This window comes from Electrophorus electricus, chromosome 23, assembly GCF_041902795.1.
Source record: "Electrophorus electricus isolate QZ-2024a chromosome 23, ASM4190279v1, whole genome shotgun sequence".
Classification (NCBI taxonomy): Eukaryota; Metazoa; Chordata; class Actinopteri; order Gymnotiformes; family Gymnotidae; genus Electrophorus; species Electrophorus electricus.
In genome coordinates, this window is record NC_137519.1 from 10,025,001 (window position 1) to 10,049,000 (window position 24,000).

General features: G+C 45.6%; 1 protein-coding gene across 9 annotated transcripts in view; it reads left to right on the top strand.

Annotated features, from left to right (window-relative positions):
- Positions 1-24,000, top strand: part of znf536 (zinc finger protein 536) — a 172,656-nt gene that overhangs the window by 132,823 nt on the left and 15,833 nt on the right. The window contains exon 8 of one of the 9 annotated variants that reach the window (XR_014119476.1): positions 21,424-21,538. The exons of 5 other annotated variants lie outside the window; for them this stretch is intronic. Coding sequence is in view for 3 of the 4 variants with exons in the window: in XM_081705881.1 (XP_081562007.1) it covers positions 8,531-8,706 (176 nt within the window). In the remaining variant the exon portion in view is untranslated. Of the gene's footprint in view, positions 1-8,530; positions 10,024-21,423; positions 23,876-24,000 lie in introns of those variants that run through there. 3 more of the 9 variants (XM_081705882.1, XM_081705881.1, XM_081705883.1) reach the window with 3 other exon arrangements.

The following is a 24,000-nucleotide window of genomic DNA, read 5'->3' on the forward strand; positions in this document are numbered from 1 at the left end:
ATGTGTCATGGAGGAAAGAGAGCGAGAGAGAGAGAGAGAGAGAGAGAGAGAGAGAGAGAGAGAGAGAGAGAGAGAGAAAGAAAGGGAGAAAGAGAGAGACAGAGAAGGAGACAGGCAGATGAGGTGTCATCGCTTTTTAAAACACAATTAGGTAACACCTCGTCAGGGGTTCTGTCTACTTGTGGTTGACAAGCGCGTGAACGTTAGCAGTAAGAACGTCGTTAAGGCAGAGGCTGTTACAGACGCCTGAGGAACTGCTTGTTAAGCCGACTGACAGGTGAGTCTGGGAAAGCACCCTCACCTGTCCACAGTGCATCCTGATCAGTACCAGAGCTGAAATCACTCCAGTCAATACTCACCAAGCTATTGTGATTACTTAGTGTGTGGTTTGTGTGTGTGTCTCTGTGTGTGTGTATGTGTGTGTGTGTCTGTGTGTAAAGGCTTATGGGTAATTGCATAAACAACATATAGTAACTTTTATGGGAAGTGAAGGAATGGAGAGATGTGGAGAAAGCATCAGAAAGGAACCCCGCCCCCCCTCTGTGTCTCTCTCTCTGTGTCTTTCTCTCTGTGTCTCTCTCTCTCTGTGTCTCTCTCTGTCTCTCTCTGTGTCTCTCTCTCTGTCTCTCTCTCTCGGTCTCTCTCTCTGTGTCTCTCTCTCTATCTCTGTGTGTGTGTGTGTCTCTCTCTGTGTGTGTCTCTCTCTCTGTCTCTCTCTGTCTCTCTCTGTATATATTTGTCTCTTTTTTCTTTCAAAAGTGCCGTTGTTTAGCTGGAGTTCCAAGACATGGCAGTTCAACAGATTGTCATCTCTAAACCGCTGTCGTATCATCAGTGAGCATGATGATGATGATGATGATGATGATGATGATGATGATGATGATGATGATGATGATGATGATGACGACGACGACGACGGTGACGATTTCAGTGCGGGAGTGGCATTTTACTGTGCTGCCCATATGCCTGATTAAAACACTTGCTTATCGGTGTATTCACTTACACGTCCGTCTAGACAGAAATAGATGGCTCGGGTGGGCGGTGGGGACAGTCGGAGACGTGCTACGCCCTGATTGGGTTTGTGCAACATGATAATGTCCAAATAGATACTTTATGAAAAATGATGCGCCGGGCTCATTAAGGAGCTGCCCCACTAATGTCATGGATCGGCCGGTGGAGGACAGTGAGACTCGAGGGGCCGTTGGCGTGGGGTTTGAATGCACAGGCAGCAGTATTGGATGATGCACCTTGCAACTGACACACGGACACAAAGCATGCAGAGGGACAAGTAATGGTCATGTAGAAATATCAATATGAAAAAGGGTCAATGCTAAATAAGACACATGGGCACGGATGCCTGAATAAGAGTGGCGTGGGGCTGCCAAAGGCAAGGAGAGAGCCAAGGAGATCTAATCCATTCTGCTCCTCAGAAACATCCGGAAGAAAGAAAGAAATGGTTAATGGAAAATACCCCAGAGCCACACAAATCAAGCTGAGAGTCAGATAAAAAAAACCAAAAAAAACCAAGAGCTCTCTATGGCTTGCAAACAAAACCACAAATAAATATATAATCATTTAGTATTATGCTGGTTGTCTCTGAAAGGCATTATCTGGCATTGCCTTCTCAAGAAAAAGCACTTTTGACAGGGCACCCCATAAAAACAGGAAAAGAAAAGTCATGACTTCAAAAGTGTTTACTCCCCCTGTTCTTTAATTTGCCTGGGCATATGCAGTTTATTTGCATTTCAAATATGTGTATTTGAAGCAGGTGGTTTAAATGCCAAGATGCGAATTGATGACAATCACCTCTACCATAAGCGTCAAGGGAGCTGTACTTGCAGCTGACATTAAAACTAAACGAACAGCAGCTAAGCAAACACATGGAAATAGAACTCTTTTAGCAGGCCCCTCCTCTTGCTGCCTCAGTTTGCCTCCATCTACATTTCTTATTTTAATATTCATGTACATTTAAATATCAACACATATAGAGTTGGAGAGACAGCTGTGTGTTTAAACAGAATTATATTTTGCCTTGAAAGGAAAAGACTAAAGGAAAAAAAAGAACCAAACATTTAGGTGACGATAAATCTATTCAGCCATGAACAACGTCAAATACAACCCTCCCCACCCCCATCACATACACATGCATGCACACACTCCAACTCAACAATTTTCATCGCTTCCATATTTATATCTGTAATTTACAGTAAATCCAGTAGCTGTCAATCATGAATTAAAAACTCCAAATTTACAACAGGAGGAAACAGCTGCTTCTACATTTACAGAAAGACCACTCTAAAATATTAAAGACGTGTCACCCAGTTTGCCGAGGCCCTACATCTGTGGCCATCTGTTTTCTATTAAAACATTACACCAAAAAACATGGCTATTTCCACGCTTTTAGATCAGCCCAGGAGAGCGAGACTGACAGTGTAAGCCCTCCCGACGTGATTAGCTCTTGTACACGGCCCCCGTCCCGTGGTGTCAGCGAGAGAATGAAAGTGATAGAATAGCGGGAGAAGCGTTTCCACCAGACAGTGAGGGTAGTGGAGAGGCTGGGCCGCGTTTTAAGTGACCCGCTCCCTCGCATGATCAGAGAGAGAGGCAGAGGAGCGGGGCTGCAGGCTCATAACAAGCGAGCGGTGGGCGTCGAGATGCAATACGTTCGGAGTCGTCTGACGACATTTGAGGCCTTGATGTGTTTAGCGAGGGGTGGAGGGAGGTTGGGGGTGGGGGGGGGGGATGAAGGAAGAGAGAGAGAGAAAGACAGGAAGAGAGAGAGCGAGATGCCAAAATATTCTGTTACACTGGATTGGAGAAGAATTATGGTCAGTGTCAAAGGTAAACAATTACAACATCGTGAGTCACTTTTTGGAGCAGGGGCCAGGGGAGATCATGCCTGCTTCCCTAATAGGTAATTTCCTTTGTCTCTATTTTCACGTGTTCACCTCCTCAGGGCCGCTCCTGGGGAAAGAGAGAAAAGACAGGGGGCCAGAAAAGAGCGAGAGACTCTGCCCCACTCCCTCTGCCTGCCTTTCCGACGAGCCGTTTTGTTCCGCGGCGAGAGCTGGCAGCGCGGTGCAGCTTCATCTCTGCCGCGCAGACGGAAAGCCCGCTTGGCAGATTTCTGGATCTGACGGCACGGCGGAGCGAAACTTTGGGCCCCCTGCCGTGCGAGGAGCCCCTGTCTATTGTAAAGAAGTAAAAAGGTTGTTTGCTGTGGGTTTTAATTGCTGAGTAGGAGGCTCAAGCTCGTCAGCGTACGTTCTAACGTGGAGGCTCCTGTGTGTGAATCATTATGATATCAGTGTACTGCCAGTGACAGACAGTCTGATTAACAAGCTCTGGTTTTTTTTTTTTTTTTTTTTTTTTTTTTTGTTCTTTATCTTTGTGCCTTCTTTCTTTTTCTTTCTCTTTTTTTAAATGAGGGCTCCTGCTGCTCCACAAGAGATCTCTCTTCCTCGCTCTCTCACTCCCCCCCCCTCAATCACTTCCTTTCCCCCACTCCCCCTCCTTCCGCCTCTCCCCCTGCCAAAGATGGCGGGAGTCACAGGTGTGTGGCAATAATTACACATACACTCAGAAAAATAATGTCATTTCTCTCCATTTAATAAGTTAGCAGTAAAATGCGGGTTGGGGGGTGGGGGGTTGCACATGGGGAGAGCGAGCTTAAATCTTATCTGATACCGGGGCCCCCTAACTCAATCATATGGCTCTTAAGAACAGGACACTAGCAGCTGGGGCTTGCTAATATGCATGCAATATGTGTGTAAAACGATATGCTTTAATTTTGAGCCCACTTTAAGCAGCAACAAAATCTGTTTATACGGGAGACATTTTTTTTTTTAAAAAGGGGGTAAAATAAAGCCTGTTAACTCCCTCAGTCCTGCCAAGATGTGACATCTGTTACGTCTTCCCCTTATCCCTTAGCTCCAAAGCCCAGTGGCACGGTGCGGCGTTTTAAGGGGCCTGGTGCTCCCTTCTCAAGGCTCCAAGCACATTGCTTTGGATTTATAAGAGATGATAGCTTTGTCATAGAGGATTCCTTCTGGGTTTATATATATATATATAGTTTTCATTTTTTGTTGTTTATTTTTCCTTGATTAACTTTGCCAGATAATGGAGGTGCACTATGTATCACAGACGGCTGCGGCTTAATTTCTTTGTGATCTTCAGCTGTTTGTTGTCAGTGAGTTGAAGACCGCGCTTTGCCTTGGTTGCTGGATTGTGCACCATTTTCTTGGACCAGCACCAGCCAGTGTGTGTGTGTGTGTGTGTGTGTGTGTGTGTGTGTGCCTGTGTGTGTCGCCTGTGGGTTCTCCTAAAGAGCAGGAAGAGTGAGAGAGCGCGAAGGAGAGAGGGCCTTGGGGGTAGGGGTACAGGCAGGGAGGAGGAGGAGGAGTAGGAGAGAGGAAGGGGGAGTTCGACTTCAAAAAGCCTCCGCCACAAGCTGCCGCTGGCCCTGACCACTCCACAGATGCTTTTGTTCATCTCTCTCTCTCTCTCTCTCTCTCTCTCTCTCTCTCTCTCTCTCGCTCTCTCTCCCTCTGTCTTCCCCTTGTGTCTTTGGCGATGCACACTGCGAGCTCATATCAAAGTCATGCTGTCTGTTAAGACTTCAAACCCCCTGGCCCCATCCGTCAACCCCAATCAGGCAGCCGCCCCCAAACGGAAGGCGCGCCCTCCGACTGGAGTGGAATATTTGATCTGTCCTCTTCAGGAGGATCAACAGACAGAAATCGGCAGGCGGACGTCGAGGCGTTGGGGAGAGGCAACATTCGGTGGAGCCAAGGGTGTGTGTGCGTGCGTGCGTGTAGGTGGAGAGGAGGACGGTGTAAAACTGCCTCTGCTCTTCAGGAACCTGCGCTACACGTGGCTTGCCAGCGTTTGACCCGCACCGTCTCCGGCTATGAGACGGGGACACTGGGGTGATATCACTGCAGCCTCTGCTCACTGACCACGAGTCTGCCAGTTCCTTTAGCTTGCAGGGAGGCCTGTGCTATGCTAGCGTGTTCTGCTAATTCACCGTTCAAACGTAGCCATTGCATGTGTCAGGAAAAGGAGGCCTTGCATTTACAGCATTTAGCTGACGCCTTTATCCAAAACCACTTACAAGTATGACTGAGAACCAGGGCCTTGCTCAGGGGCCCAACAGCGGCAACTTGGCAGTGGTGGGGCTTGAACCAGCAACCTTCCAATTACAAGTCAAGTACTCTAATCACTGAGCTACCACTGCCGCTTACAAGAGGCCTTCGGTCCTCGTGACTACCTCCTTACCTTAGTGTTTCACAGCTATCTGTCCATCTGTTTGCTCATCACTTTTGGCTATTCTTAGGCCCAGACATGTGCCACATCATGGGGGCTATTACTGTATACTTAGCTCTTAAATCCCTCGTTTGTGAGATCAGACTACATAATTACCTATCGCATTAAGCAGGCACACACACACACACACACACACACACACCAGCATGTAGCAGCTGTGGGCATTAGTGACACACGAAAAGTGCCCAGGGGCGACACGACCCAGACCTCCCTTTGAGTATCGGAGAGTGTGTGTGCACGTCTTTTGTGCATGCGCTTCGTTCATGTGTGTATGTGTTGGCGAGATAGTTTCTTTCCTGCACAAGTGTTCACTGGATGCCTCTTAAATCTCAAAACTGTTTACATTTACGAAATGTGCTTTTTAAAACCAAGTGTGCCAAAGCTGTCCCAATGTTCTGGACCCAGCCTGGTGCTCTGTGCCCAGGCTGCGGTCCTCGGCCTAGCCCGGTTCCCTTGGCCCAGCCCTGTGTCCTTGGCCCAGACCGGAACTCTGTATCCCAGCATACAGCAGGTGTGTCCTGCATGTCCCTCTGTGCTTTATATAGTAGACAACTGATGGGCACCAGGAGGCAGTGAGTCCACACTAAGTCTTTCCATACTGTATGAGTCATATTAAAGCAGTGTGAGGGCTCAGACCCACACACACACACACACACACACACAGACACACACACACCCACAGACACACACCCACACACACACCCACACACACACACACACACACAGACACACACACACACACACACACACGCACACACACACACATGCACTCACACACTTTCTTCACTCCAGTGCATTGCTTAAGACTTTCTATTTACATACATCTATTTGATTTTGTGTGTGTGTGTGTGTGTGTGTGTGTGTTTGTATTGTGTGTATAACAACAAAGGGGGAACATTGAGGATGATCCCTTATTAGTTATATTAGCAGACAGCATAAGTCCTCTTATGTTCCTTTTACATTATGTGATTACTACTTTCCCTAAACAAAGCTCTAATCACGTATCTCCTTGTAGAAAGTAAAACAAACAAACACAAAAACAGACTAAGGCTGCTTCTACTTTATGAGCAATCCGAGGTGGCGTCCGTATGTCTCTGGAACTTCCTACAATAAGAGATGCGTACAAGCAATTGAAAGTCAAATTCTATCTCATGTTGAGACTTGTCTGCCCATCACTGTATCACTAATAACTTAAAATAATCATTCAAATCATTCAAATGAAGGTTTGTGTGTGCAAGTGTGTGTGCATGCACACACAATCATAGCAACTATTCACGTGAACAAACAAATGAATTACATTCCTTTTTTGGGGATAGAGATAAGGGCTTGGGGGTGGGGGGATTGGTGCTGGAAACAGATGTCCATGTGCTCACTGCTAGTAGAATTCCTCTCCATCTCTCTCTGCACTAAGTGACAGTGATGGACAGCAGGCAGCCTCTTTTAATAATTCACTATTTCCTAATCATTTTTCCCCTCCCTTTTGCACTGAAAGTGAGGACGTGATTTGCTGACAGGGTTATGATTGCACAAATCCCCATTAAACGTCCGATGCGAGGACAGAAACCGAAGACACACACACACACTGATGTGCATTCTGCTTATTTATTTATCTATTTGCTACTTTATTTACTACACCGTGCATGCTTTGATCATTTAGACCAGACATCTAATTAACACAAAGATGGACTCACATGCAAATACACACTTGTAGGGAGGGAGAGAAATAGACAGACGGAGAGTGAAGTGGTGGAACACACACACACGCACACACACACACACACACACACACAAGGATACACACGCACGTGCACCTCATTTTGCAGTTGTTCTCTGCCGCTTCCTATTCTGGCTGGAATAACACACAGTGTGTAAAGACAGTGGGAGGAAGGAGGAGAGGTAGAGCCAGTCGTCATCTTCATTTCTCCCCATGCCCGGCGACGCGACGCGGGTAAGTGAGCCTCAACTGACCAGAAATGATTTGCCTCTGTCTGTTAGACACGTAATGGAGTCATTTAACTAGTCAAATTAGGAGCTGCAGAGATTCAGCATGCTTCATTACTGGGTTCCAATGGGCACCATTTTACATTTACGTCAGGAATGATTTCAGGGCAAATTAATGTTTTTATTGTCTCTCACAAATACACCCCCCACCCCCCACAACATATAAAAGAGCAGCTCCCCCTAGAGGTCACTGACCAGAAGTGACAGGGTTCGCAAGGGAGTTCATGATCAGTACTGTGTGAGGGGAATACATGTGCAGTTTTTGACCGTAACCTACCACCTGGCTCTTGAATTCCATTCAAGTATATACATTATCTGGACGTTATCACCAACACCAACACAATCTCAGGGCTCCTGAATTCCAGTGCCACGCAGCACACATGCTGACAAATCAAACTGTGTGTGGTGGAACCAGGGTGATGTGGGGAAGAGCCATGTGTGAGGTCACGGCCCCTGAATAAGTGCATTCGCCCCACGCTGGCTGAGCAGGAGTGGAAGTGATCCAGGCCCAGAGCTGCAGGGAGAGACAGGGGCCCCTGGGGCACGCACAGAGAGGCAAGCCTGCCCGGGGCGGAAGGAGTCCCACGCTGCCCCGGCAGAACCACAGCCCGAGATGTACACCGCTGACTCACTGTTTAGAGTGGGCTCAGGCAGTTTGAGTTTTCTCATTCTTTGATTTCTGTTTGCCTTTCCGACTCTGGATTCCGCTGTGGTTTAGATATCCGATTTTACTCCAAACATCACAAGTACACAAGAAGGTTGTCTGACATAAGGACTGAGTACCGTATCTCAGATCCAGAAGGTGCTCATTCCCAGCATGTGTCGCTTTGCTGCATGCCGTGTGGAGTTTGTTTGGCCTGTGTTCTGCTAAATCCACATCAGTGCTCTAACCGAAACTTTAAAAAATCAGAACTCGGGGTGGCACCTCACTGATGCTGTTTCTTTTAATGCAGATTCTCAAATGTCAGCCTCCTCTCGAATCCTTGCCCTGTCTACTCAGTTAACCCCCACTCAGTCCATCAAAGTGACTGGACATTAAGACATGCAGTCTGGCTTTTTCATTGTCAGCTAGAGCAGTGTAGAGGAGAGAGAGAGAGAGAGAGAGAGAGAGAGAGAGAGCCCACTCTTCGCGGCCCCTGTCGTGCTTGACATTCTGTCGATGCTGGTTCACCCGACCACTGCACGCGTTTGATCCTCTCCTCAGGCTGCCGGGATTTTGCGGCGGGAAGATGCTGTGCAATACGCGGCCGCGCACCAACCCCCGCTCCCGGTCGACCTGGCGCGCACACGCGTCTGCAGGTCCGTGTGAGTGAGAAGAACCACCCTGCACACAGCCTCTTGGCCTCCACCACGGCTGGCCAGCAATCGTCTCGCCGGTAACCGGCCTCTCTGTAACCGGCCTCTCGCTTCCCCCGATAGTGAAAAATTCTGGGTTGTTGTTTTTAGTTTCCTTTTTTGGTGGGTGGGTTTTTTTTTTTTGTATAAACCATAATAGCATGTATGGCAGAGACAAACGAAACCATGCAGGGACAATGCAGCCCTCCCCCTGCACCTAGTTCTCTTTCTTCTTCCCTCGTTTTCTGTTTTTTATTCACATTATCTGCTGTTTATTTATCTGGTCAGGCTGCCTGGTTTATCTGTGCCTGGCGGGCACTTATAGATGAGTGCACAAAACCCTTCCACTGAAACAAGAGATCACTGTGGCGCTAGTGGGCTTCCACAGTCTTCAGCCCAAGCTGTGTAGGGGCAGCGGTGGGCTCGTGGGGATTCAATCAAAATGCTGCTGTTTCCTGTAGCCCTTGAAGGCCTCGAAGGCATTACCAATAACGTAAAAATACTGCCCCGCCACCACCGTTGACTGCACTAGGACAGCTCTGAGGGGAGGGAGGGAGGCAGCTCGAACCTGAGGGCTTGGCTCCGGAGAAAAGGATACTAGGAAGGGGAGTTGAGGCCATCGGCGTGTGACTGGTGCTTAAAGATGTAACAGGTGTAACAGTTAAGATGTGACGAGCCCTTGGTTTAAGAGGGTTCTCCCTGGCTGAGTTCACCTTGCCCCTCAGGTGTCCCTTGTGGACTTCAGTGCCTTTGATTACAAGTCTTGGCTCTTTGGTTATCTTAAAACCAAGACGTGTCACACCTTGTAACGTATTTAACAATCGGACGCGGAATGAAGCACAAACCCGGAACGATGATGTGCCCAGTGTCACTGACCGCGCAGCGTGATCGGGCTGTTTTTGGTTTTTTTGTTTTTACGTGCGGCGCGTAGTTTGGAATGCTTTACGGTGGCAAGAACTGATTTCAGAAGAGCCACATGTCCTTCCAGGGGAGCTTGGGGCTGGGGCATGGCTTGGGCTCAGGCGGAGGGATTTGTGGCAGTTTACCGCGGTGCTGTGGCGAGGCTTAGCCGTGCCGAGGCAGGCGCGGTGTTAAGGTGCAGCCCCTGACAGATTGCACGGTGGAGTCAGCGATGTCGGCGGCTACAGTTACAGCCTGGACACACCAGCGCTTCCAGAAGGTTCACCGCGGGGCTCCGACGGTCCGGAGAATGCTGGGATAGCTTTCCAGGGTTCCAGCGGACCTCAGAGATCAAATGGAACAGCAGGCGCAGGGCGAGAGAGAGAGAGAGAGAGAGAGAGAGAGAGAGAGAGAGAGAGAGAGAGAGAGAGAGAGAGAGAGAGAGAGAGAGAGAGAGAGAGAGAGAGAGAGGAAGGAAGGAGGTGACAGCGACATCTCTCTGACAGGGCTGTGGAGTGACATCCCAGGCTTTTCTCTCCTGCCTGTTTGAGAGGATTGGGCAGGTCCCAGGCTGAGCACGCTGGTTCCCACAGATCAGCTCTCAGAAAGCATTCCTAATTACTCTTAAGAAGGTAATAGTGTCAAATGATTGCTCAGAGGAACAAAGGATCTTTATTATAGTTTGCTGTCACTGTGTGTGTGTGTGTGTGTGTGTGTGTGTGTGTGTGTGTGTGGTGGGGGGGGGGGGGTGGAGTTTTATACTCACAAATGTTCTATCATTGCTTTCACCAGGCTGAATTACAAACAGTAGACAGGGAAGGAAAATTAAAAGTAATAAAAAATAATGTTCATGAAGATTGGTGCTTTCAGCCCTCAAACATCTCTCACTTTATTTATTTAGGGCATCTGAAATGTAGCATTTTTTTCTTTCTTTTTTTTTGTAATTTTGTAGAGCAGCAAAGTTCACACTTATAACGTTAGACACAGAGACACACAGAGACAGACTCTTTCTTGTCGGAGAGTTGAGAGAGGTATTCTTATTGGAAAATCTTTCAATAAATCAATGTGACTTTAAACACATTTCCCCCGCGACACTGCTGACCTGATAAGAACTCTGCTAATCTCTTTTGAGGCTGTCGGAGTGCTTTGAACAAAATCTAGTTCGCATCTATCAGCAAGGTTATTTGTCAATGACTTATAATCCCAGGTAAATTTCACTGGTTTTATATTAGAGGCCGCTAATGGTTCTCATGTCTGAAGTTTCTCAGGCTTGGGAAAAAGGAGGAGATTGAAGTAGAACAAAAAGAATGTTATGGATTGGCCTGCCAAAAACAGAGCTAAGAGAGCGAACAACACGGGATAACTGTGGAGAGGGTTTCAGAATCTCCAAAAAGAAACGGCGCAAAAATAAATTCTAGTTAGACCTTATTATTATTACTGTTGTTGTTGCTGTTGGTGGTGGTGGTGGTGGTGGTGGTGGTGGTGGAGTTGTTGCTTCTGTTGTATTTTAAGACAATGATGAACTTTTTTCCATGTCAAATGAATGGTTGTAATTGAGCGCAGCGACTCGTTTCGGGCTATTCGTCTTGTCTCCCTGTACACAAAAGCAATGGCTGCTCTGGAGAACACTCATAGTTCCTATCTCCCCACCAGCAAGGACACAATGTGGGCCAAGTCAGAGAGCAATCAGCAGCCAGACCAGGCCTTCTGGGTAATTTATGAAGCCTCAATTAGAGGAGCACACAAAGTAATGATTCTCAAAAAGAGAAAGGAGAAAAAGGTTCTTGGCCAGGACGTGCCACATTTCCCTCCATCCGCGCTTATTATACCCACGTCCCAAATGTCATAAACAGCGTTCACAGATGAATTATTAATAAAACACATTTGAGATAATAACTTCTCTTTGACAGGCTGTTGTATCTGGTATTGTGCTCGGAAAAGCGGAGTTTACGGAGCAGCTGAAGCTGATAAAGTCATTGGCTCTGCACAGGCCGGAGTGCAGCCTTTTAGCCCGGCGCTCTGGGGGGAGGGGGGGAGGGGGCTTTGAAGTGCTCGTGCACTCCCGGCGTGGACGCTATCCCACCTCGCGTGGGAAAGCACCGCCGAATCCATCATCTCTTCACGGACGATGGCCACAGACAAAGAGGCCTGATCCCGAGCTGTTTATGGCCATGTCAAAGCAAGGGAACCTCTGCTGTAAGTGCTTACACTGACCTCTAAATAATTTGACGTTTCATATTCTAACAATGTCTTACCTCTCACAGTTGCGTAAATAAAAAATGTAAACAGGGTTCTTTGGTCACGGGGATATAAATCTCCTTATTCCTTATTTTTTTGTAAAAAAAACCCCCAAAAAAACAGAAAACTGAGTTTTTGTATTTTTTGTTTCCATAACCAGATGTTTATTCTACCTTGAAATCAAAGCCTGCCTTTTTGCCATCATGTTGTTTGAGCAAGCATGTGTTGGTGAGCCCAGGAATGTGTAAGCTGTGTTAACTGCTTACAAGAAGCACACAGGGACTGGTAAAGCATACTGTGCCACACACTCCACATGCTTCTAATGATCCATCTATTTTGTGTGTGTGTGTCTTGTGTGTGTGTGTGTGTGTGTGCATGTGTGTGTGTGTGTGTGTGTGTGAGTGTGAGTGTGTGTGTGTGTGTGTGACACCTCGCCTCTCCCTGTTCTTTACCATTGCATATTTTCAAACTTGGGCAATGTGATACAATCCCACATATATTCAGTCTTCCACGCCAAGCCTGTAAATTACCCAAATGCCGGGGAACTAAGTGGAGGATTTGGAGGGGGCTGGGTTATGTCACTAACAAAGCCAGCTTTAAGTGTCTGTGCCGTGGCTTCATGGATTAAGAAAGGCCCAGGCCTAAAACAAGGCCAACAAAATCAAGCATGCCGTTTTGAAGAACAGGTGCAGCAAAGACTAACAATTGATGATTATTTATTCGATTATCAGCTACTTTTCCGTGCTCTTTGACTTTCCAGCATATAAACCGTAAAGTGGTCACATAAAATCTGTATATTTTAGATAATATGTCCATGTCAGGAAGAGTATCATTTCCAGCCAGTGAGCAGATATATGGGAAACCTATCTGTGTGTGTGTTTGTGTGTGTGTGTGTGTGTGTGTGTCTGTGTGGATGGCTTACGATGCCTGGAAAGTACTACAGATGTCGAGTTAGTGAAAGAATTTCCAGTCAATTAAAACAGGGCCCTTAAATCAGTCTCAGTGGCCCTCGTCCAAAGCTCATCCGTTCACCAAAAAAAAAACCCAACTACCATTCCTTTCATTCACTGGAGAGCGGCAAATTCCTCATCCGCTCAGGAGATCTGCAAATCTTGTCATCTTGAGTCCCTCTGTTTAGCAGCGTCCAGCAAGGCAGCTCGCGTGGAGACATCCACCTCTCGGCCCCTCTGTGGAAACATCTGTGCGCTGAGCGCAGAACGAGGGGTCTGCTTGGGCTGCCACACACGGCACGTATGTGGGAAAAGTGCAGCATAAATAAGTGTGGGGGGGGGGGGGGGGGGGGTTCATAAATAGTGCCGTCTTAATTGAGACCCGGTAAGAGTAAGAAGCAGATGTTGGAGTGGGAACTGTTGAATCATCAGAGACCGGCAGGGAGGCAGGCGAAATCACATTTAAAAAACCCCGACCAGGTGCTCGTTATTTTCCATCACAGCTCCTTGCGCTGACGTAGAGCGAGCGTGAGTATGCGTACGTGACAGCGTGCGTCAATCTCTGTGTACTTTCAGAGCTCTTTAAGGGTCCAAAAAGTGAGTAAAGAAGTTAAGGAGGAAACCGTTATACCATTTGGCTACGGAGCACCGTCGGTGCCAAGAGGCATATTTATGTCTCTATAGAAGCTTTACAAGCTGCGGGGAAGATTGTGCACTCGCTACACACGCTATGTCACTCAGTTGTTCTCATATCTGTCCAAACTTTAAAACGAACATACAGAGGCGAACCTTTTTTCCTTTACTTGTCACAGACTGTGAAAGAAAAAGTCTGTCAGCCTACATTCTCCAAACTTGAAACATTCTAACATCTCTCTCTCTCTCTCTCTCTCTCTCTCTCTGTGTGTGTGTCTCTCTCTCTCTCTCTCTCTCTCTCTCTCTCTCTCTCTCTCTCTGTCACTGTGCTTATGGGAGTCTCTAGTGCATGATCTGAGGGGAGTGTGTAGTAGCTGCTCTCCTGTGTGCGACCGCTCTCGTGATTTCTCCCCCCTGGAAATGAGGAGTACGGATGTCAGGTTCCCTCTGATAGCTGCTGTGTTACCGCTGGTGGGAGACCTGAGAGAAAGGGTTCTGACAGGTCCTACCAAGCAGGATAAAAGGCCCTGCTCTGTTTCCTGTTTCCTCACCTCTCTCTCCCTCGCTCCTCTCTCTCTGTGTGGTGAGTGACAGTGTCACTCTAAGGGGAGCTCGTCTGGAGCAGCCTGCCTGACTCAGACGTGGCGCTCAGGGGCGCGTTCCCTCCGCAGCGCGACGGCGCACAGAATTAGTGCGCAAGTGCGACGCGGCTCACAACACCCCCTCGAATAATACCGGCAGTGACTCCTGGGAGCATGACTCTCCTAGATTAGAGCTCCCAATTAATACAACACACAACATACACACACTTACACACACACACACACACACACACACACACACACAGAAACAGAGAGGGAGAGACATGGAGAAAGTAAGTGAGGGAGAGAGGGTGAGACAGAAGGAGAGAAGCAGAAAGGAAGGGAGCGAGGGAAACAGAGAACATGCCCTAGTGAACATGCCCTATGTTACTATGGGAACATGTCTGACATGGGCTGTCCATGACACAGTTTGTGTGTAGGCTTGGCTGTTTGCTCTCCTTTCTGAAGGCACTTGGCTCAGGTAGAAGCAGCCGTGCTTTTCTGCTCAAATGTGTCTCCTCCGCTTCACTTTCATGGATTTATGTGAGCAGCCATCACAGAACACACTTTACTGAAATATTGCGCATCATGGCTAACCTCACCGCCATCTGGGTGTGCGTGCATGCACGTGTGTGTGTGTGTGTGTGTGTGTGTGTGTGTGTGTGTGTGTATGTGTGTATGTGTGTGTGTGTGTGTGTGTGTGTGTGTGTGTGTGTGTGTGTGTGTGTGTGTGTGAAGGGGAAGTGAGTGTGTATGGCCTATTTAAGCAAGGCCCAGCTAACCCCACATTAAGCCGTGCAAAAGAAAAAGCGTGATTCATTCTCAAATGAGTCCTGATGAACAAAAAGTGACCTCATCTCTTCCTGTTGTCAAACAAAAGGTTCTTTTTAAAAAAGTTCGGGGGGAGAGAGGGTGACAGGCAGATGAGAGAAGGCAACTCTGGAACACTGTACGAAACAAATCTCATCAGAGCGAAATCTGAAGCGCCAGTGCTTAAGAAAAATGGACAATAGCAACTTTTTACCAGCAACCCTGCAGTGACCTTGTTAGCAGTGGGGCACTCTGGTAATCTGCACTTAATGATTTCTCTCTCTCTCTCTCCCTCTTTTTCTCTGTTTTTCTCTCTTTTTCTTTTACATTAGACTACAGAGTGTCACAGTCATTTAAGACATGGCCCTTTTCAGGACCCCCCCCCCCACCCCGCGTGCATTCCAGCGTCATTATGTTACATTGTTGTAGAATAAAGCCTGGTATTATGTTCCCCGGTAAAGGCCACAAGTGGACTGAGTTTTTATCTGCTGAACGAATCAATCAGGATTATGTCAGTTGAAAAGAATCACAGACAACAGTCGCCAGCAGACCAAGAGGGGTGTGTGTGTGTCTGTTTGAGAGAGAGAGCGAGAGAGAGAGAGAGAGAGAGAGAGAGAGAGAGAGAGAGAGAGAGAGAGAGAGAGAGACCCTGCAGATTAATGTGAATGATCGCAAAATAAATATGTAGTTGCAGCTCAGGACTATGGTGTGTTGACGGAAGTGTAATTTCTACAGTAGAGAGCCAAAGAGCTTGCTTTTGGATTTTATGGGGTCCTCTCTCAGTGGGGGGATTCTGAGGACAGTAATTATCATTTCAGCAGAAATGATTAGGAGATCAAATGGAGATCGAATGCCATTTCCTTCCATTAATGCAGGGGGGTTTAGAGCGTCTGTCATGGGCTGGCCATCGGCGAGCCTGTGGGAACCACCAAGACAACAGGCCAGGGTGGAGCCGTGGCACAGGGGCACAGTGTCCTATACATCACAACCCCGTAGAGGGGAAGGGGGTGGAGGAGTGAGAGAGAGAGTGACAGAGAGAGACAAAAATTAGGGGTTGGCCTTATGCTGCTTGGAAGACATGCTTCTCTCAAAAGCCTTTTCTGCCAGACAGTATTAGAGGGACTTATTAATAAATATCCCATTGGCCAAGCTGTATCATTTCTTACCTAATTGTTCCTTTTTTAGACTCACCTGTCTGGGTTAAGGTCACTGCTCAGGGGTCACCCCCATACAGAGCGCCTCTTCTGCAGGGGGGGGGGGGAACGACCATCTTACTGGACAACAGACCCATACAAAACCACAAACTCCCTAAAGGCCAGAGATCGGCTGCATGGGGAGGAAGGTTCTGCTCTTTCTGCTCCTTGGCTTCCTTCTTCATCTTGTAGTTGTATTACACAGACACAGCTACGCTCTCTAGCCCACCTGTTACCAGTTTTTATCATGGTTGGCATGGTAGCGGGCGTTGTACTGGAGGCCTTACACGAGAGCCTGTGTCACTGCTGACTTAAGAGTGTCCAGGCTGTGACCCAGGCCAGTGACGAAAAGTATAGGATGGGGAACACAAACTGCCGTAGTCTCTCTCTTTATCCATTTTATTTCATATGATTTTCTTTTATTTACCTTGTTTAGACTCGTTTCTAGACATGCTGTGCATGCATGTGCGTGTGGATGCGTGCGGCGCGGTGATGTCCTCGGCTCTTCCACTTTCACTTAACTGCAGGAAAAGAGCAAAGCGCTCGAATGCCGCATTACCATTTGTGTTGTATTTATGTACTGCAAAAAAAGGTAATAGATCAAGCACATTCCATTATTCCCTTATAAGATCATTAGCAAATATAATTAGATATGAGGGAAAGTAATTTGGGCGAGAGAGGGAAGAAAGCGCTATCAGGCACATAAGACAGATTGCCGCATCAGTGTTTGGGCTTAAATTGCTCTGTGGACGTATTATCGGTATGAGGATCTCTGCCCCAGAAATGGAGGCAGAGGAGAAGACGTGCGCGCGAGCTCCCTTGCCCCGTTTTCCTCGGCCCGCGGCCACCGCCGTGGCCTGGCCCCGCTTGGCTCGGGATGCACCCGACCCCTGAGGGCCTCCGTTACGGTTTGCGTCGGGGGTTCGGACCTGGACGCGAGCTTCCCGTTATCTCCATTTACGTGCACAGCCCCTCGGCTGGCGCTCCTGACTGGAGCAGCTTGCGGGAGCCATCCACATAAGAGCCTCTGGATTCTGAAGGAAAGAACGCTGCAGGAGATGACCAGGAACGACCTGTTCCAAGTCACAGAATAATGCTGTTTCGTTCACTTCTGAAGGCTCTCCTGGCGTTTCACCTTATCATCGTCCTGGGTTTTAGTCAGACACCCTGTTCTATATCCATCAGCAGATGCCTTCTCTTGTAATACCTCGTCGCGCTCTGGAACTATTATCCAGCCTGGCTTACATCTCCACCGTATTAGGCGTATGGCAAATGTGCTATTTGTTTTACCTGCACATGTTCCCCTTGTAGCAAAGAGGAGCCACAAATCCCTCAGCAGACAGAGGGCCTCTTTAAGTGCCACATGTGTGAGTTTCGTCCCTGTGCTTTTGTGTTCTTCAGCACTGCTGTATGCTTATCTGAGGCAAATCTGAACCCACGCAGCCAGCGAGGCACAAACGTGTACACCCCCCCCTCCCCCGCCCAGAAACATTGGATTTCTTTTACACTTTGAGGGAGGGGTGGGGTTGATGCGTGCTGATCCTCCTAGTCTTTGTGAATCACTGCAAATGGTATTCATAAACATCCTGTGTTCATTAAAACCTTCTAAAAATATGATTTGGGTGCACTTCCTAGTGCTCAGCCTCATTGTGTGTGTGTGTATGTATGTGTGTGTTTGTGTGTGTGTGTGTGTGCGCGTGCGCGCACTCATATTTACATATTTAGAAATACTGGTCTGTACAATGAGGCCTACCTTTGCCAAAAACAACACTTTTCCAACAGTGCCGGATGCCTGAGGGAGAACAAAGCCACGCTCCATGGCAGTGTGTATGGTGTGTGTACCTCGTGAGCGGTGTGTGTTCTGCAGGGTCGTGAACCGCGTCTGCTCCTCATTCAAACAGTGCAGAAACCAGTGTGAAGTTGAATGTTTCATGCCTGGAAATACCTCTCTCTATACAGACAGTGAGGGAGAACCCATATTATACTATTATTACAGATTCAACTAAATTATTAGGGAAATTTTCACAATCCATATTCATTCTGTATATCCTGATATCCTGTTTTACATGTTAGAAAGAATGTGGATGGTGTAATTAAGGAATTATGTTTTTCCCCCTCTTAGGTTTTTGAGGAATACCTGAAAATGAGCTCTTAAACCCCTCAAATTAATGAACCACTGTGACTTAGATATGTACTTAAACAGATTACATAGTAAAATGACAGAATTATTTAGTACCCCAGATAGACCAGTACATAAAATGGGGCCTTGGAGCACTTCCGTGTGACACCCCCACACACCCAATCCCCCACCCCTGGTCGCCTTAGTTGTGCGGTGTGGTGATAAGAGGAGGCAGTTGTGAAATGTCAGGTCTTCAAGCTGAGACAGCGGGGAGAGTTCCCTAAGCGGGCTGGCCCTTGTTAACAGGGTTTTCTCCCAGCCTTGTGCTGGGCTATTGTTCTGTCCGCCTCTTCATTTAGCCATTCTGTTAAGCATGACACATGTATTAACATAAGATGGATCCTGGAGCTATGAGTCCTCTTACCATATGTCTTGTATTACTTTCCAGGGCCCCTACTCTGCCTCGTGTGCACTCGAGATGCGTTAACAGAATCAACCAGTAGAGGGCGACAGAAAGCTTGCAGCGCGACGCTCTGTGCGGAAAGGGTAGCGAGCAAGGTCTAATCTTACCGTTTGAACTCTGTTTCCTCCGTTTTTCCGTATGCTAAATTCGCCCTGACTTAAATAACGATTTTAGGCGAATGTAGATGTTATCTTTACAGGCAGAACACAACGATAAGGTTAAAAATGTTAAAGACATGTCAGTTTATCGGCGTGGTGGCACGGCAGTGAAGCTCTGACGGAGATAGGATACTGCACTAATTAAGAAATATCTCTTAATTTGGTGGGCCTCCATGTGCTGCTTTTTAATGAACAGAAAATGTATCTGTGGTTCTTAAAAGTTATTACTCCGTCTTCCAATGGGAAATCAGACATTAAACAACATACCAAAACCGTGCCGAAAACAAAGGTTGTGAGGAACGATAACGTTGATGTGCTAGTCTCTCGATCGCAGTGGCAGTTGTTCGGGGAGAAGTAATGGCGTCCTTAAATAATAACATTCCAGGTGGCTTAGTTAATGAAGAGTGAAAATCAAATATGTGGCGTAATCTGTAACTCATTACTGGAACTTTCTTTAAAGGGAAGTCACAAAGAGCAAGCACCCTTGGGAGAACGGGCGTTTTAAAAGATGGAGAACACGATTTATTATCATTATGGTTATGATTATCTTTAATTTCCTTTCGGACAGAAAAAAAAATGCGTTCAGACAGCTGTAAAAGCATGACAGCAGCATATTCTTTTAAGTACTGCCAATCAGTTCACATTTTAAAAATAGCAACCACTTCATCTTCGCATCTACATGAAATATCTGCAGGTTGGAGAGAAATGACATTGACTATCATGATCCTATTGTCGCCGTGAACTTGAGCGGACGACTGGTCCGGAGTCCTGTATCGCCATCTTGTGGACAAGGCGAAGCTTGACATGTGGGGAAGCGCCCAGGATCTTTTCCTGCAATGACAAGCCAAAGTTTCATGCAATTTAATAGAGATTAGAGCAGTAATATTAGTGCCTTCAAAAGGAACTCCGTAAGATGATGATCGTTTAAATTTATTTGTGAATCTGGGAGAGGGTATTTCAAGTGTGAAATAGTGTCATTAATCACTGGTGTTCCGGTTGTTAGGGAGCCTTTCTCGTTGCTACATCTCCTGATATTAGTAGCTGAGGATGGGGGAAGAGTTTCATTCTTCTCTTAATCTCCATCAGCATATTCCAAAGCGCTTGACATCTGCGTCAGAACTGTGCCTCTTTAAGAAATATACATCTTGATTTGCCAGTGACGGCACGTCTGTGTGCATAATGCAAAGTGAGTAGGTGTCAGCGTTATTGCTTTTAGGCGGATCTAAACGGCGACGTGTTATTAGCCCAGGATCGGCTCCTCTGTTCATTTCGATAACACTTCTTGCGAGAGCAGTTTCAAATAAACGCATGTTTTAATTTCATTTTGTCATTTTCATGGAGGCATTTTAACAGAACATGACATGGAAAATGCACTGTGTAGGTTTTATTGCCAAATAATTTTCTCCGGGGTTGTAGCGAGAATGAAACTGCATTCATATTATTTACTTCGCGTTGCAGTTGCGAATAATTAGAACAACTGTAAGCATTTTGCTAGAATTCAAACTTCAGCAATAAGTGCATGAACGTATTATTCTGAAAGTTATTATCCCACACAAAGTTGTTTGGTAAGAAAGGCTGAAAATATTCAAATACCTTTTTTTTTTTTTTAACTTAATGTAATCTTTATCTAAAATATATTTGGAAATATGTTTGCAGTGTTACTAGCTAATAGATAATACCCTGCAGAATAGTGGTTTAGCATATATATATGTATATATATATATATATATATATATATATATATATATATATATATATATATATATATATATATATATATATATATATATAAATTTGTGCTTACATGAGTATACATGTTCATATGCAAACACCAGAAATGCAAAAAAAAAAAAAAAAAAAGCAACTGCCATTTTTGTTGTTTGGTTGTTGTTTTCTACTTTATTTGGTAATACTAGTAATATTTTGAAATGATAGCCTCTGCATTTTGATGTACATTAGTTGTAACATGAGCTTAGGAAAACACTTAATAATTCATAGTGCCTTTGCAGTGTCATGATGACTAAATTTGTGTTTGCCTTGCGCCGTTATAATCATACCCAGTGTTTTTCCACTGACATCTGTACATGTTTATTTTTGTAACACTTAAGCAATCTGTGTGTTCCACAGCACAGGGTGTTTTATGACAATTAATGATCAACGCCATTCACAATCATAGCTGCTCCGATCTGGAGGTGTGGACGTTGAATAGCAGCCAGAGTTCCACTGTGGACGAGCTCCACTCAGAGCTACAGGAGTAGTAACCTCAGCTAAGTCTGGGGCACCAGTGACATTGCCAGTTCCTAATTGGACCTAACTCACTATGTGTGTGTGAGAAAGAAAGCAGTGCTATCGAAAACCATAACTCTAGGGTTTTAAATAAGGCACAAAAACTAGTAGCTTTGTATATATATATATATATATATATATATATATATATATATATATATATATATATATATTATTTTTTTTATTATTTATTTATATATATATATATATATATATATATATATATATATATATATATATATATATATATATATATTTGCCTTTTGCTATAGTGGCTGAGCAGAGTGCATGAGCTTTATCTGTGTGTGTGTGTGTGTGTGTGTGTGTGTGTGTGTGTGTGTGTGTGTGTGCACACGCGTGTCAGTATATGAGTGCATGAGTTCAGGGGAGCAGGCGGTGGTGTTAATCTGCGTTTGTTCTTTCAACCGTAGTTCATCGGTGGGCGGAGGAGGAAGCTTCCGGAAGGTTTGGCTCTGCTCTTGCCTCTGAGCCTAACCTAACTGACTCTGAGATGCAGGACGCCCCACTAATCAGAGACTAACTCCCAGGCTACACTCTTCCGACCTGGTGTAAAAGCAACAGGAGGAGAAGGAGGATGACCTTGATGATGAAGAGGAAGAGGTGGAAAACAATGATCAAGATGATGATGATGATGCCAGTGACAGACGTTGTGTTATATATAAATATATATAACTAAAGTTTCAGAAGGATAAGAGTAAAGATATAAAAAACGCAGATGGACACTCCCTATGTAAGATGCCTTGGGGAACAAAGTGAAGAAAAAGATTTTGATCTTTAGCAAGATGGAAACATGGATAAAGTGACTTTGCTTCCTGTGTTTTATGTCTGTTCAATTTTACGGTGTGTATCTGATATATTCTGTGGGGTTTTTTTATTGTTCCTTTAGCTTTGAAATTATATGGACACTTTGTTTCTTAGAGCAACACATTCCTTGAACCAAAATAGCACCCAGATACAGTTTACACAAACTGAGATATTGGGAAACTGAACAGACTTTTTTGTTGTTGTTGTTGTTTGTTTGTTTGTTTGTTTTTTCGGACACACCACACCCCTCCATGTTTCTCACTGCCTACTGAAACAGCATTACATGAATGTGACTCCACCCACCGGACTCGATGGGCCATGTTGCTCTTCCGTTGGACCAATCTTTGATGTAACTAGAGACCAAGCACACTTTCAGCAGAGTCCATTTGGGGGCCATCTCCTTGACAACGGGCCGTTGTGGGCCGTGTAACGCCAGGCGCTGGCTGGAGATGGGGGATGACTCTGTGTGGACGTACAGTAGCCCCATCCAAAAAAACGGAAACAGTGAAGGACTGGGGAGATTTCTCAAGGACCTCGCCGTGTGAGATTTCTCCAAGGACCTTGCCACGCAGGGTTCACATGAGGCCATGTTCTCTTTTCCAACATGTTTTTAGAGCATTTCCAGGACGCGCGTTCTCTGGGAAAAGGGAGTGAGCTTTGTGAGCACGATAAAGAGTTTGGGTTTTTTTGTTTTGTTTTTTTTTTGTTTGTTGTTTTTTTTTTTTTTTGCGAAAACCCAACTCTGAAAAAAGACAGCACTAGTTGGCACAGATCTCAAAAAAAGAAAGAAAGAAACAATCTGAACCTTGAACTCCGGACATGAAGAAACATAAAACCAGGTTTTTGGGCCTGTTGACTTTGATCTCAGTCCTTCTTACTTCGAAGAGTCTGGTGTCAAGAATCTATTTGTAATATACTGCCACAAATCAATGTTGCAAAGTGTTACTGACTACTGAAATGGTTTGATGTATTTACTTGTTAAAATTGATTAAAAAAAAGAAAACATACGAGCAAGAAACACAAATATTGTCTAGCCTTAGATACAGTCATGCGTCGTTGCATCTTCAAAGCTATGTTTTAGATTGTAGGCCTTAGATTGGGTTTTTCTTTTCTAGTACTGTACTTTTTTGCCTTCAACATTGTAAAGATAACATTAAAAAAAGACTGACAATCTTCTTATGTTGCTGCAAGCATAGGCCCATTCAGTATATAATCACGCCTCCCACAAGCAGAGAGAGGCTCTTGACTCCTCCCCCACACGTATTTTGCACTGTGATAGTATCTAAAAATCCAGTCTATACGGTACACAGCTAACTAAACTAAAATGAAGGTGTGTATGTATGTGTGTGTGTGCGTGTGTGTGTGTGTGTGTGTGTGTGTGTGTGTGTGTGTTTGTGTGTCCCTTGACATTGTGAAATGTTTCTCTCCGTTACTGAACGAGGACCATGTCTTGTTCCTCGGGGCAGACTGATCTCATCAGTGAAGGTCATCTCAAGTCCCACATTGCTTTGAGAAAAATAACTTAAAAATGTATTTTTACCACACCTGACTAACCATGTACAGACATCATAAACGTGGCAAAAGCGGAGAGAACACAACAAGTCCTTTCAATAGCAGTATGGTGTCTTTGTTTCTTAGCTAAATATGAGTGCAAAATCTTTATTAGTTTTTGCAGTCTTTACTTCATGACGTTTGGAAAAAAATGTCTAGTGCATTAAAAAATGGAGGAAACTAGTAAAGAATGTTTAAGATAATTGGATATTTATAAATGAGAGGTTCAGTGTTGTGATTGGACAAATGTTGGCCAATCAGAGATCTTTGTGTACACTGTTGGGAGGGGAGCCCCACCTCCTATGTGGGGTACAGCAGAGGTAGAAGTAAACCACAGTGTGTATCAATCTGGGTCTTACTGAACTGAACAACTTGAGCATTCCACACCTCTGAACTGTCTTGTGAGCTGTACAATTTTATTCGTTTGCTGTACCCCCATGGCAGATGCTTTGTTTTGTAACTACTGATCTGTACTTATAATAAAAATAAAATGTATTCAAACTATTACACACTGGTGGTGTTTTCTGGGTCCTGTATTGCATATGACTGCTATAATGACTGAAAAAATCATCTATATAGACTAGCAGGAGGAGGTCATGAGAGCGAAAGGCTAGTTTCAATCAGCTGACCGG